Genomic DNA, 14,530 nt, shown 5'->3' on the forward strand with positions numbered 1-14,530 from the left:
CGTGAGCAGCGACGAGACGCTGTGCCAGACGGATGGGGTAATGGCGGTGGATCTTGGCACGCTTCCTCGTCCTCCTCATCGGCTGCTTCGTCGCCAGCGACTACCTCATCAAGTTCTGGCTGGGGCTACGGCTCGACTTCAACATGCGCTGCGGCAACAGTCACCGCGACATCGATCTCCACATACACGAAGTTCGGCTTTGTGAGCACCGTAACACTGCCAGGTTGGTCTGTTTGTATCCATGTGTGAAGGCTATTAACTGACGGGATGCAGCGTCTACGAAGACAGTGTTGCAGTCTACATCGACAGTGTTCATCTCAGGGTCACCCTCTGTCGTCACCGTCACTGGCGGCGAGACAACAATTACCCGAACATAGGCGTTAACAAGCAAGAAATAATCATCTCGTTAAGGAAGCTGACAGCGAACAGCTTAACAACCACGGTCGGAGAAGGCCCAATCACCGCATGCGCGACTACCCTGCGCGGATACAATACCACGCAGACCAGCCTTACTACCGTCACATTGCCGGGTAAGTTAGCATGGTAAAGCAAGATTCATGAGCTCGATACTGACCTGGCCCAGGTATTACGACCACCGTGACATCTACGGCGCAAGAAGTCAGCTCGACAACTGTGTTCGAGACGTTGCCCGCCACCACTGTGACGTCTACTTCGGTCGAGCAAGAGACAAGCTCCGTCTTCATTTACTCCACTTTGCCGGCAACCACTTTCACAACCACGTCCACTGAGCAACAAGTGAGCTCGACGACCGTTTACTCAACGTTGCCGGCTACTACCGTAACTTCTACCGCCGTGGAGCAAGAAACGAGTTCCATAACCGTCTATTCAACTCTACCAGGCACGACCGTAACGTCTACGTATATTGAGCAAGAAACAAGCGCAATCACCATTTTCTCCACACTGCCAGGCACTACTGTGACGTCTACTTCGGTAGAACAGGAAACGAGCGCTACCACCATCTACTCTACCATACCCGGGACGACTTCAACCGCAACAATCTTCTCCACCTTGCCGGGTACTACTGTGACTACCACAGTCGCGACGCAAGAGATAGAAACTACGACGATCTTCTCGACTTTGGCGGCAACTACTGTGACCAGCACAGCTGTGGAGCAGGAGTCCACCACAATCTACTCTACGTTGCCAGCAACCACGGTGACAGCGACCTCTATCGAACAGGAGATAACTTCAGTGACACAGACGGTCACTTCGACCGCGACGTCAACCGAGCAGGTGACGACCACTGCCACTTCCACTGTCACGCTGCCTGGTAAGTTCATACTATATCCGAGTGCTTCTAGCCTATGAGCTGCGTCTTTGCACGCTCCTGGATCCCTTTCGCTGGTCCCCGAGCTTCCGCTGACCACGATCTAGCTACAGTAGTGACCCAGACCAGTACACTGACTTCGGCATTCACGTCTACAACGACGGTAAGTCTGGAGCTCTCCAAGCGTGCGTTGGCACGGCGCAAGCTGATCAACGTTTTGCAGGAATTCGAAGCTCCTACCACGGTTTTCACCACTGAGCAGCTTCCGGGCACGACAGTCTACTCAACGTCCACTATCACCGCGCCGGCTTCGACGATTGTCACCACCAGCGTTGTGCAGTTCGTCAGCACGATTACTGAAAGCGGTTCTGTCTCGACCGTATTCGCAACACAATACGCTACCGAGACGAGCACCGTCAGCCTCTCCGGCTCTTGTACAGCTGTATCCACCTTCTCAGCAAACAGCTACTCTGTTTCGACATTGACGGTGACTGCGACAGGCGTACAAACCGTGACATCTCCATGCACGTCTGGCGGTCTCACCACGATCACTGCCTACTCCACGGCGTCTACGACATGTCCGAGCGTCGGCCCTATCGAGACCAGGACGGTCACGGAGACGAGCGTGTTGACAGCATCTGGAGTCACCATAACGAGCGTCTCGACTGCGCCAGGAGCTACGGTCACGAGTATCTCCACCGCGGCTGGAGCGACCACCACCATTGTCTCGACAGCGCCTGGTTACACCATTATCAGCATCTCCGCAGCATCCTGCACTGCATCAACCCGCACAATTTCCGTCCCAGGGTACAACTTCACCTCCCTTCTCACCCCAAGCTGCACACCCTCCACCGTCTCAGGCCCCACCTCAACTGAAACGTCAACGTTAACTTACACCTCCATTTCCACTCTCACCGCCTCCGCCGCTTCCACAACAATCACAGCGTACAGCACCAGCACCGTCTTCGCCAACGTCTCAGCAACAAACACCATAACCGTCACCGCTCCGGTAACCACGTGCGTCACTTCGCCGTCAGTGGGACCCATCAACTCCGGTACCTGCTCCGCCAGCACCCTGCTGTCTACGGTCTACGCCACAACGACGGCAACTTCGTACAGCACGGTTGTCAGCACGGCTTCCGGTAGCACCGGGGTTACCACGATTGTGACCTCTTACGGCTCAGCCAATTGCTCGGCAAGTCCTTCGCCGACGACGGTGTTCGCCACATCCACTGCCACGGCTTTTTCGACGGTGACTGAGTCGGCGAGCGGTGGAGTTAGTACCGTCTGTGCGACGATTACACAGTACAGCACCGTTTCCGGCAGCGCGTCAGGTAAGCCTTTCCATTCCACCTCATTTCCATCCGATTCTCACGCAAAACCGCTGACTCCCTGAAGGTGCAACACAAACCCAGACCTCCTACGTAACAACCACCCTCGCCGTCGGCGCAACCCAAACAGCCTACGTGACCACAACCATCAGCGGCGGTAACACCACCACAACCGCAACCGCAACCGCAACCGCAACCGAAACCGAGACTGAGACGTCCTACATCACCACAACTGTTGTCGGCGGCAGTACAAGCGCGTCAACGACGACACAGACTTCCTACATCACCACAACCATCGGAGGCAGCGCGCTGCAGTCTACGACGACCCTGACTTCCATCTCCACCGCCACCTCAGTCTCCACGCTAACCTCCATCTCCACGATCACAGCCACGCCCTCCACCTGCGGCACCAGCACGACAGTAACCGCGACGAGTAGTCAGTCAGTTTGGGGGTACGGTGGCGGCGGGGGGAGCAGCAGCAGCACAACCATCACAAGGTCGGCGTTTGTAAGTCCGACAATCACTTCGGCGGCGTCTTCCAGTGTGACGAGCACTAGCGTCAAGGGTACGGGCTCCGGGTGGAGTAGCACGGCTTGGTAACTGAAAGCGTTGTAGTGATGGTGGGGAGGATGGGTATATGACTTCGCTTCTCGTCCGTCGTTGAGCCGACCTCATCGAAAAGAGAGATCTACGACCGTAATTGCACTGTAGTTGGGCGAACGAGGCAAAAGTATGGGTTACGTAGATATAGATACTAGCTTTAACGAGCACGATGACTTCGGCATGGTTGTATGTTTCAGATGATGGGAATGAGTCGGCCTTGGCATGATTTGATACATTCTTATCTCATAATGGTAGGTGAAGTTTCATGCACCTCGTCGGCCACGTTACACCAGGCTCCGCGCCGTGCCCGCCCGGTCGTGTCAACCTCTTATGCTTCTAGGCTCCTCGAAGCGATCGTTCTCCAGCCATGCATCCCGCTTTCAGGACACTTCCATAACATCCCACTGATGCTCCCTTAGCCCTGCCACTCCACTCTCATACCCACCCTGGGGTAATGTTCCCCCTTACACATTCTTCTTGGGCGTGCCGTCACTCACATGGAACTGATCGCCCAACCGCTGATACTCATCGCTCAACCCCTTACTCTGACTCTTGAGCACCTCGATATCCTTATCCCGCTTCTTCAACTCCTCCCTCAAGCGGCCAATCTCGCCCATCTCGCCCGCCTCGCCCAGCTTACTCTGCGCCTTGTCGTTGGCCGGCTTGTCGCCCTTGAGCCGCTTGACCTCCTCCTCCAGGCGCAAGACGTCGAGGATCATGACGTAGGTGCGGTTGAGGATGAGGGAGAGGAAGAGGGTGAAGCCGCAGAGGTACATGTTGCGTTGGGAGTAGAATTTGCGGGCTTGCACTTCCATGCGTTCGCTGCCTGCTACGGCGCTGTAATCATACCATATGGTGTTAGATGGAAGTGGACACGTTTGCTTGGGGATGAGTTGGACTTACGCGGCAGCTCCGCTCTGCTGCTTGGCCATGGACAGCTCGACTTGCACGCGGTAGACGCGGTTGACGCTGTCGACGAAAAGAATGAGGATGAAAATAAATGTGATCTAAACCGGCATTCATCAATATGACTTCATTATGGGTCTTACTGAGTGGTCAGACTTACTCGTAACCCATATTGCAGCTTAGCCACCAGTGGACTCTCGGAGATGAAGGTGAAGAGCTTGCGCTTCCAGCTGAAGGGCAGGGGGATGATGAGGGACATGAAGACGGCCATTTCGAAGACCAGCAGGGCGAATACCTACGACCGCAGCTTCTGTTAGTCATGTGATATACACTCAGTGTGTGCTTGGAATGCTGTACGGGGGTGTAGATCAAGCTGGGCATCGTAGCGGTTGCTTGTACTTGGACGGGGGTATGGGGAGGGGGGGTGTTCTGATAAAGATGGCTACTCTTAGTACTTACGAGGGAGTAGTAGAGCGTCATGATGGGTGGTTACCTGCTCTTCCGCAGGACGCCGGTGATGATGGTGGTGGTGGTGGTGGTGGTGGTGGTGATGGTTAGGTGGGCTGATCTCCTCTTGCACTTCCAAGAACGACTCGCTCTGAAATGTGTATGAGGTGACGAAGAATGAGGAGGTGATGTTGGAAAGGTTGTCGTTATTGTTCGGGGAGCAAAACGTGTTCCTGAGACGGCGGTAGCGGCTGTGCCTGCCAACTCGTCCCCAATCTACGTCACTGTGGCTTGGGCTGATGGTGGGGTGGGGGTGAAGCACGAGTGAAATTCGTGTGGCTGTCACAGCTCGAGGAGCGGAAGGTGCAGCCATTGGACGCGACACGAGCAACACCGTCAACAAACATGGAGGAAATGGTACAGAACCCGGTGGACGGTGCACCACTCCAGCCCGCGACTGCCAACAACACCACCATAGAAGTCAACCCACAATTGGACATCCTTCCCGGCGACTCAGCAACGACCAAAGCGGAGAAGATCGAACGCCACGGCGAGGCAGCAACGAGCAACGGCGATGTAGAGGAGTCGGCGCCTAAGAGACGAAAGCTCGATCACGAGACCGCATTGACTGCCACCGAAGCCACACCTACTCCCAACCAACCGGGCCGAGTGAAAGGTGTCGCCCCGATCAAGAAGGAGTACCTGATCGACCTTTCCAAAACCGCACGACCCGACGCAATCGAAAACGGAAACGACGACGACGACGCCGCAGAAGCAGGCAAGCACAACCACCACCAACAGCAACCCGTCGGCGGCCGCGGTGGCCTCAAAGCCAAAGGCGGACAGAACCACAACCGCTCATTCGGCAGCTCGCGCGACGCCATCCAACTCTGCAAATCCCGCACCCACGCCTCCGAGTTCTCCCCCATCACGTGCGCGTACGGGGAGAAATGTCGGTACGAGCACGACATCCGCAAGTACTTGCGCGAAGGCAAACGGGCGGATCTGGAGACGTTTGGCGGGGTGTGTCCGCAGTTGGAGGGGAAGGGCAAGTGTCCGGCCGGGTGGCGGTGTAGGTTTGCGGGGAGTCATTCGAGGGAGGTGGAGGGGTTGGACGGGAGGAGGGAGTTGGTGCAGGTGGGGTTTGATGACAAGCAGGTCAATGGTCATGCTGCTGGTGGTGGGGATGAGGAGGAGGAGGATGGTGGTGGGGTGGGCGTGGTTAATGTGGTCAGTCATGTCGACAAGATTCAACTCCGCAAGAAAAAGTTTCCCACCCCGAAGTCGGATAAGTATATGCACTGGCTCAATACCCAGAACCTTGATCCGACCAACGGCAAAAAGGTGACCATCGAGCACGACCATATAGAAGCCGAAGACGGTCCTTTCAACACCACGAATGGCATCCACGACCACCGCGCCCGCTTCGTCTCCCCGCCCCTCCGCGCCTCGGAAAAACGCCGTCTCCACTACGGCCCCGAGACCCCCGTCCTCGCGCCCCTAACCACCCAAGGCAACCTCCCCTTCCGCCGTCTCTGCGTCAGCCTAGGAGCGCAGATAACTTGGTCCGAGATGGCCATGGGTTTGCCGCTGATCCAGGGGGACAAGGGGGAGTGGGCGTTGATGAAGGCGTGTGAGAGTGAGATGGCGCCGCCGGCTTACCATCCGACGAACGTAGTGGATGAGTATGGGTATGATAACAGCAAGGATCTGAAGTTTGGGGCTCAAATCGCGGCGAACAAACCTTGGCTTGCTCTCAAGACTACCGAGGTTTTGACAGCTCTGTGTCCGAGTCTGCGGGCGATCGATTTGAACAGCGGATGTCCAATCGACCTCGTCTGTCGCCAAGGCGCCGGTTCCGCACTCCTAGACACCCCCGCCAAACTGGAAAAGACTCTCCGCGGCATGAACGCCGTGAGTGGAGAGGTACCCATCACCGTCAAGATCCGCATGGGTACACGAGATAAACAACCGACGGCTGAGAAGTTAGTCCAGAGATTGGTATTGGGTGGACCGGAAGCGAAGGAGTACGGAGAAGGGCCCGCGGGCGTGGCGGCGATCACGTTACACGGTCGCAGTAAACAGCAGCGGTATACCCGGAGTGCGGATTGGGGGTACATCGCTTCTTGCGCCAGTCTCGTCAAAAACTTGAAAGCGGAACGGAATAGCGTGGCGGATACAATCCGCGAACCCGACGCCCGCGACCTCGCTCCCACCGCCTCAGGCACAGGCACAGGCACGGGGAGTGGCTTACCCTTCTTCTGCGGCAACGGCGACATCCTCTCCCACCTCGACTACTCCACCCACATCGCGGAGGCGGGGGTGGACTCCTGCATGATCGCCCGCGGCGCCCTGATCAAACCGTGGATCTTCGAGGAGATTGCCGCGGGGCAGTACCTCGACAAGAGCGCCGCGGAGCGGTTGGGGTACGTGCAGCAGTTCGTGCGCAATGGTTTGGGGTATTGGGGCAGCGACGAGATTGGCGTGGGGATCACGCGCAGGTTTTTGCTGGAGTGGTTGAGTTTCGGGTGTCGGTATGTGCCCGTGGGTTTGCTGGAGTATTTGCCGCCGCGGTTTGGCGATCGGCCGCCCGCGTTTCGGGGCAGGAACGAGTTGGAGACGTTGCTTTGTAGTGGGGATTATCGGGATTGGGTGAAGATCAGGTACGTTTCCATGTTCCTGAGACAAAGGCGGAGTTGTGTGGGGGTGATGGTTGGATATTCTGCTGACTTTGCTCGGATGTTTGTTAGTGAGATGTTCCTCGGACCGGCGCATAAGGATTTCAAGTTCCTGCCGAAGCATAAGAGTAATAGTTATGAGATTGAGGCGGAGGGTTGAGGTGAAGTGGGCGGGTTGATGGGCCGGCCACGGCTTAGGCTCCACGCATCGGTGGGAGTGAGAAGGTAGGAAGTTTGACCGCTATGGACACAGAGCCTTCTCTATCAGTACGGTGGAAAGATACGCGAGAGCTGCTTCAAGCGGCGAAAGGCGGTCGCTCGAGCCAACCGAGCTATGTTGGTGTCGCAGTGCCCAACTCAATGCGATAAGCCTCCGCAGCCGTCCTCCACCAGATCCACTCCTTCTCCTCTTCACTCAACCCGTACGCCGCATTGTTCAACATAGCCTTGACCACGTCCTTCCAAGCCACCCAGCTACTTTCTCCTTGAGGTCCACCGACGTTACAAACGGGCCAGTCGCTGCCAAACATCACCCTCTTGGGCCCGAAGCACTCCAGTACGTGCGCTAGCCAAGGCTTCATGGCCGTCGCCACCTCCTTCGCCGAGCCAATGGGTTGAGGCAGTTCGCTGAACGCACCGGATAGCTTCATGTATGTGTTTGAGCAGGCTGCCATCGAGGAGATGGCGTCGCACCAAGCATCGAAGTCGCTTCTGGAGTCAGCACGGTTCTGAGGGAGGACCTCATCGTCGAATTTCGGCTTGCATAGGTGGTTGAGTATGAACCTAACCCTGTCCTTCTCGTCGAGAACGTCGGAATGGGCCAAATGCATCGCTTTCGCCATGATCTGTAGTTGCCACGTCCCGCCCGAATGCTGGTCGACGCCTACATCGAAGGAGAGGCCCCGGCGGCCGAGGAGTTGCAGGTTGGAGATGAAGGTTGGGCTTAGTACGAGCGCTTCGAAGGATGACTGGGGGGTGATGGATTGCAGGAGGAAGCGGAAACCGCGGGTACGTTGCCATGTGTGTGGGCCTGCGCGGTCTTCGGCTAGGCGGAGGTAGCCTTCAAGGACTGGGGTGGGCTGGTCCATTGGTACCCATGGAACAAGGGCGAGGAGTGTGCTGGCATCGCGGGGTCCGTAGTTGCCTTCGACGATGGAGCGGAGGAAGGAGATCTCGTCTAAGGGCCCGCGAGCCCAGGTGGCAATGTCCGTGTTATTGGGAGTGTCATAGCGGACGTCTGTTTCAATGTAGACGACGCCACTGACTTCGGAGCCCTCAGAGTCGGCAGACCGTGCTTTGTCGGTGACGGCGTGGTAGTCTTGCGGTAGATGTGGCTTGGCGAGGATATGGCCGGGTGTCATCCAGGCGTGTCCGGCATCATTGCTTGTTTCGGGCGGCCAGAGGTGAATGTGGCTGTCTATGATGGATCGGGGTGGCATCGGACATGTCTTGGCCTGTCAGTAGAGTACACTACGCCATAGCGAGGACAGTGCTTCCTGAGCTCTCAATTGCGTGTTGCAGGCGACACGGCAGTTCGGTGCATCTCTGGCCGAGTGAGCTGCAGGCCCCACTAAGCCCACTTCATGACCACTGGACCGAAGAAAGACCTTGTAGGTTGTAATGCCATACCCGACGAGATGACCAGCCAGGTGCGCGTAAGAGCGCGCTGTTCCTTTCACGGGCGATCAGCATCTCGACTGCTCGTTCCATTCTACAGCCCAAGCGATCATGGCTAAGCTGCTCGATGGCAAAGTAGCAGCAATCACTGGCGCCGTGACCGGCATCGGACGCGCAATAGCACTGGAGTACATCAGACAAGGCGCGGGTGTGGCTGTAAACTACTTCCCAGATGACAAGTCAGCATCCCAGTATAAGGCTCTGCAAGAAGAAGCAGGGAAAGATGCGAGGTTGGTCGGCGTGCCTGGAGACATCTCAAACCCGGAAACGGGACAAGAGCTTGTAAAGAAAGCGGTCGACTCGTTTGGAGGAAGGCTGGATATCTTTGTGAGCAATGCGGGAGTATGCCAGTTCGCTGACTTCCTGACGTGAGTGAAGAGAAGCAGTGGAGAGGAAGGGTTGAGGATTGATGGAAGCGTAGGATGTCTCCTGACCTCGTGAACCTCACCATCTCCACCAACCTTAACGGCGCCTTCTTCGCGGTACAAGCTGCTGCACAACAGATGGCGAGACAGGAGCCATCGGGAGGCAGTATCATCGGCATATCTTCCATCTCTGCGCTTGTTGGTGGTGCAGGCCAGACGCAGTAAGCACGGCGGGAGCCATCCTTCCGTCAGACGTCATCTACTGATCACATCCAGTTATACACCCACCAAGGCCGGCGTATTGTCGCTTATGCAAAGCACAGCATGTGCTCTTGGCAAATATGGCATCCGTTGCAACGCTTTGCTGCCGGGCACAATCCGAACACAGCTTAACGACGAAGACCTGGCAGACCCGGATAAGCAGAAATACATGGAAGGCCGGATACCGCTCGGTCGCTTGGGCAAGACGCAAGATCTTGCTGGTCCAGCGGTGTTCTTGGCGAGCGACCTTAGCGAGTATGTGACTGGCGCGCAATTACTGGTCGATGGTGGACTGTTCGTCAACTTGCAATAGCGGCACCTAGGTTCAGTCAAACCCCACGAAGTCGATCTCGTCACCACCGTCAACGGTGAGCGGCGCTCTTTGCCTGTTACCAATGATGGCGCTCCGCCGATTGTTCTCCGCGCGCCGCACGTAGCCCGATTTCGAGCTGATGCGCGCCCTTCGAGCACTCTTCGGGTCAGCGTCCTTGCCACGCGCCGTTCTCGACTCGATGCCACCCTTCTTGAACTTCTCCTTCTCTTGCTTGCTGAGCTTGGGAAGCGTATCGAGCAACCACTGCTGATTGTCAACGCCGCCATCCGCTCTGACTTGCTGCTTTTGGGCTATAGCGACAACGTTCGCTACATGCTTCATGTACGGCATGTCTTCCCTGCTGTATAGAGTTACAGCCACCCCACCTACCCGCCCAGCACGTCCGGTACGACCAACACGGTGAACGTAGGCCGCGCTTGAAGTTGGTATATCGTAGTTCACGACACCGTTGACGCCGCGAAAGTCAACGCCACGAGAGAGCAGGTCAGTAGTGATCAGAACCCAGATTTCGCCTTTCCGGAAGCGCGTCATGACACTGTCTCGAGCAGTGTCGGAGAGATCCGCATGCAATACAGCGATGCGGCTGATGCCGCCGGCTTCTGCAGGTATGTCGTACAGCAACTCGGAGTGCAGGGCGATGGCACGCTCTATGGTTTGCGTGAAAACCAGAAACGGCGGTAAGAGTGATGGACCAATGTCTTTTGATGTTGAAGTTGGGTGTAGGAGTTGACGCAAAGCCATGAGCTTACCTTGCTCTGTGGCTGCATACACGAGCCGGTGCTGCACGTTTGACACAGCTGAGTCCTTGAGACCAACTACCACTCGGATCAAGGGTGCTTCTTCCACCTGCAAGCCGTGCTGCTCCCGCAGCCGTTTCAGCCGTCGTTCGAGCGTTGACCTTGTGAGCTCCTCAATGTTGCTTCCCATGGTCGCGGACCAGAGGCTTACTCTCAGCTCCGGATTGTTGAGATTGTCCCATGTAGAAAGGGTCTGTTCGCGAAACAGAGGATCGAGAAGAACATCTGCCTCGTCCAGTATCAGACTGCTAACATTGACTAAGTCCGCCGATGATATTTCATCGTCGCGGAGCATAGCGTGTAGCAAACCGGGCGTGCTAACTAGTATATCTGCCCTCACAATTGTGCGGACCCCTGAACTTGGCGCATCCGCGGCAGCGGCGACAGTCCCACGGTCACTGTCGTTACGCGCAATTAGACGCATACCTTTGCGCAGCTGAACAACCCTGACTCCTGTACCTTGCGTAAGCTTGCGTCCCTCGTTCACAATCTGGGACACAAGCTCCTTGGTGGGTGCTAGTATAATCGCCTTGGCTTGGCCGTTGTCGCCTACCACCTTGGTTCGCCGCTGATGGCGAGCTTTGTGTACCAGTGGTACGAGAAATGCCAGCGTCTTGCCGCTACCGGTGGGCGCTACTGTAAGCATATCAAGGCCGTACGGTCCGGATTCTGTGGCGTCCAGGGATCTTGGTAAGAAGGAGTCTGTCCGGTCAAGCAGGAGCGGCAGGGTTGCGAGCTGCACCTCTGTTGGCGCGACATAACCCTGCTCATCAAGGTTGGATGCGAGTTTTCTGGATATATCGAAGCGAGGCTGCAAGTCACCAATTGAGTGCAGAGGATGTGGATACAAAGCTGGCTTAGCAGGCTTTCGCTTCGCGCTGCAGTTTCGACTGTCCTTCTGAGAAAGTACGCCCGGGTTCAGCCACGTGATCTTGACTTTGTGCCGATTGAGTACAGCTTTGGCTTCTCCGTCGAGAGTTGTCGAGTTGGGCAATTCAGCTGATAGCGCCGTCTCGGGTTTCGCTGCTAGGCCTTCGCTTCCGTCTTGCGAAACCTTGGATTGACGTGACGCGTTCCGGAATGGTTGCGAAGCACCGGCTGCATTGTGATGGAAGAACTCAAGACCGAACACATTATCATTGCTTCCGTCGGTAACGCCTTCGCCACGTTTGCGTTTTCTCGGGTTGACGTCCTTAGAAGCCTGCGCACCCTGTGAGGGAGAATTCGACAACCCTGCTGGCAATCTGCTTTTCGACGGCTTCGTCGCCCTCGATAAAAGCTTCAGCGGATCCATTATAGCAGTGAGAAACGAGTCGAAAATGCGCACGGCCCAAAAGTTTTGATGGCACCGGTTAGAGGAGGTTAGGCCGTCGGATATTCCCGCTGCGGCCGGTTTCCGAAGTTTGCCAGCTGCTGCTCCTGAGAATCTTTGAGGAGCTACAGTAGTAAGCCATTGAGACCTCATCTGCCAGTCATAGCAGCTTTCCACGATGTCTGCGCGTCTCGTACCTCGGACGGCGCTGAAGCAGCTGCGATGGAGCGTCCAAAGACGAGCAGAGTCTACCACGTCTCAAGTCGCCAGTACCGCATCTTCTACCGCATCCTCTACCGCAGCGAAAGCGAAGGAGACTGCGTCTCAGGCCGCCGGAAAGGCACAGCAAGGTCTCTCAAGAGTCACAAGCTCCGCCGGTAACGCTGTCAGCAGTGCAGCAACGAGCGCTAGCGAGGCTGCCTCTGCCAGTACTGGCCGCATTGGGCAGGCAATGAACTTCGTGCAAAGTAAGGCGCATATGAGAGGACTTCTACTACCTGGGGCTAACGTCACCCGAAGGCCTCTACCCTCCTACCATGTACTACATGCGCGTCGCCGGCGAGCTCGGAAGGCTCATGATTCAAGGACGGAACATGTACCCACCGTACGCTATGCAAGATGCTCGAATGCCGTGTAGCTTGTCCACTGACCAATCGCAGAACCATGCAAACCATCAACTCGTACCTTACGCCGGTACAGAATGCGATCCGCAACCCGTCATCCCTCATGTCCCGAACAACCTCGACCGCGACGTCTGCCGCTAACACGGCACAAAATGCCGCTACAGAGGCAGCAAGCAACCCGCAATCTTTCCTCACGCGGTTACGGAACTTCGACACAACAACTCTGCAGACAGCCGGCGTCGTGACGGCGGAGGTTGTGGGGTTTTTCTGTCTTGGCGAGATGCTCGGTAGACTGAAGATTGTAGGCTATTGGGGTGCACACGGCGAGCATCACTAAAGGTGCTACTGCCTCTTTCGATCAATTTATCAACCCCGATACGGAAGTGGCTCTCGGACAACGGAGTGAGGTAGTGAGGCCATGCGGAAAAGCGGTGTACGACTGAGACGGAGAGGTTGTGCGTCGATATCGTACGTCGAGCGCGATGTAATGCTGTGAATACTCGTGCGAACTGTTCAGCTTTTCATCGTTCGCTTGATTGTGGTACAGAAGCACGAACCGCACCAGGCGTGTCCCGATTTGACTGTGCTGCACCGGCTGTATGCTGAATCAGCGATGCATTGTTACTTTCGAGTACACCCGCGGCAGGTTGTGATCCTCTTTCCACTTCAAGGCTTGGCAGATCCGGAGCGTGCCTTCCGGAAGAAGCGACAGTCTCCACACTGGCAAACTCCCGATGGAGGACTTGCGGGATACAATGTTCTAGGGCTGATAGATATAACAGATGCATTTGTGTAGGCCATGACCTGTTACTGTACGCTTTCGGTAACCTTGGCGTTCATTGTTGACCCTTCTCAGTACAACTTCGCGGACGCGACCTCACTATCAGTTTGGCGGAACTACGTGAACCGACCACCGCTGTCGAACGCTCGAGCATGACGGTCTCCGGCACAGAGGCTCCTGGCCGGCCGCGCACTGCCAGGTGGAGAAGGCGCGAAGCGCGTCAATGTCCACGCTACCGCCGTTTCCCGCAATGTCCGGACATCACAAAAGCGCATGGCTTGCGTACCTGCAGCGCCGAAACGCGGATGACGCTGTGCGAGCCGGCACCGTGTCGCTGCCAGTATGGGTACTCGACGTGGCCGAGCTTCGCGACACCATGGCTGTCACGGCGATCTGACACAAGTGAAACTGGTTAGGCATTCGCAAATACCAACGATGTGACGGAGTATAGGGAAGGTATGCTTGGCAACACATACCAATCCAAAGCTGACAGCAGTGTGCAACGCCGTGCCGTATCCCCAGCCGCGGCATGTGCTCCCCTACCGCTGCCCGTTGCCAGTCACTATTCCCTGTGGCGGTTTCGAGCTTCGATCGCCGAAGCATTCACGGGCGCGAGGGAAAACTTTTGCCATCGTGCGCACCTTCTTCTTACTTGCTAGGTGCAGATTGACCAGCCGAGCTACAGTTGCAATTTACCCATCGCGATTCGGCCCAAGCGAGCCCTTCCCGCGTCAGCTTGTGTTGTTATCGTACATCGTGAAGGCGTAATTAAGCAGGACGGGGAGACGTATCCCCTTTCCACCCGTGCCGGTCGATCATCGAGCACGCCAGTTCAACGTGTTCACCCCAGACTTTCGAGAGACGTGCATATGCAAGCATCGTCCGAGCTGTCGCTGGCTGGCCTACCCTAAGATTGCAGCAAGCAGGCTGTAGCTTTGACGTCAAGAACCTCATTGCCACTCGTTCCAGCTAGATGCGGTTGATCTTGGCTAACACTCCTCGCCTACAGTGTTGCCGCGTATTGAACGACTTCGCCACACAATCGTCCGATCAAGAAGCCGATAACCCTCTTTGCAGCTTTTCACAAGCACTATCCGCATCCTGCAAGCCATGAAGTCGCCATGACC

General features: G+C 56.4%; 7 protein-coding genes across 7 annotated transcripts; 3 read left to right on the plus strand and 4 right to left on the minus strand.

The window, feature by feature from the left end:
• Positions 1-3,686: 3,686 nt before the first annotated feature.
• On the minus strand, positions 3,687-4,608 carry BAUCODRAFT_65985 (uncharacterized protein; the record flags this gene model as incomplete). Its single annotated transcript, XM_007675592.1, has 4 exons — positions 3,687-4,059; positions 4,126-4,229; positions 4,289-4,423; positions 4,588-4,608. The coding sequence occupies 4 exons, from the start codon at positions 4,606-4,608 to the stop codon at positions 3,687-3,689; spliced, it is 633 nt and encodes a 210-aa protein (XP_007673782.1).
• Positions 4,609-5,241: 633 nt separating this feature from the next.
• Positions 5,242-7,413, plus strand: BAUCODRAFT_58554 (uncharacterized protein; the record flags this gene model as incomplete). Its single annotated transcript, XM_007675493.2, has 2 exons — positions 5,242-7,238; positions 7,326-7,413. Coding segments are annotated over 2 exons (2,085 nt in total), but the record flags the coding sequence as incomplete, so codon positions are not given.
• Positions 7,414-7,585: 172 nt separating this feature from the next.
• Positions 7,586-8,692, minus strand: BAUCODRAFT_64587 (uncharacterized protein; the record flags this gene model as incomplete). Its single annotated transcript, XM_007675513.1, has 1 exon — positions 7,586-8,692. The coding sequence occupies one exon, from the start codon at positions 8,690-8,692 to the stop codon at positions 7,586-7,588; it is 1,107 nt and encodes a 368-aa protein (XP_007673703.1).
• Positions 8,693-8,981: 289 nt separating this feature from the next.
• On the plus strand, positions 8,982-9,869 carry BAUCODRAFT_64509 (uncharacterized protein; the record flags this gene model as incomplete). The annotated part of the gene is made up of 3 exons (XM_007675509.1): positions 8,982-9,298; positions 9,352-9,516; positions 9,572-9,869. 3 exons carry the CDS (start codon positions 8,982-8,984, stop codon positions 9,867-9,869), a joined length of 780 nt encoding a protein of 259 aa, XP_007673699.1.
• Positions 9,870-9,881: 12 nt separating this feature from the next.
• On the minus strand, positions 9,882-11,981 carry BAUCODRAFT_120082 (uncharacterized protein; the record flags this gene model as incomplete). The annotated part of the gene is made up of 1 exon (XM_007675741.1): positions 9,882-11,981. One exon carries the CDS (start codon positions 11,979-11,981, stop codon positions 9,882-9,884), a length of 2,100 nt encoding a protein of 699 aa, XP_007673931.1.
• Positions 11,982-12,177: 196 nt separating this feature from the next.
• On the plus strand, positions 12,178-12,959 carry BAUCODRAFT_65355 (uncharacterized protein; the record flags this gene model as incomplete). Its single annotated transcript, XM_007675553.1, has 3 exons — positions 12,178-12,466; positions 12,519-12,603; positions 12,659-12,959. 3 exons carry the CDS (start codon positions 12,178-12,180, stop codon positions 12,957-12,959), a joined length of 675 nt encoding a protein of 224 aa, XP_007673743.1.
• A 578-nt stretch (positions 12,960-13,537) lies between these two features.
• On the minus strand, positions 13,538-14,199 carry BAUCODRAFT_380125 (uncharacterized protein). Its single transcript, XM_007675742.1, has one exon. The coding sequence runs from the start codon at positions 14,004-14,006 to the stop codon at positions 13,665-13,667; it is 342 nt and encodes a 113-aa protein (XP_007673932.1). The 5' UTR covers positions 14,007-14,199; the 3' UTR covers positions 13,538-13,664.
• Positions 14,200-14,530: the final 331 nt, after the last annotated feature.

The sequence above is a fragment of the Baudoinia panamericana genome, assembly GCF_000338955.1.
Source record: "Baudoinia panamericana UAMH 10762 unplaced genomic scaffold BAUCOscaffold_3, whole genome shotgun sequence".
In the NCBI taxonomy this organism is placed as follows: Eukaryota; Fungi; Ascomycota; class Dothideomycetes; order Mycosphaerellales; family Teratosphaeriaceae; genus Baudoinia; species Baudoinia panamericana.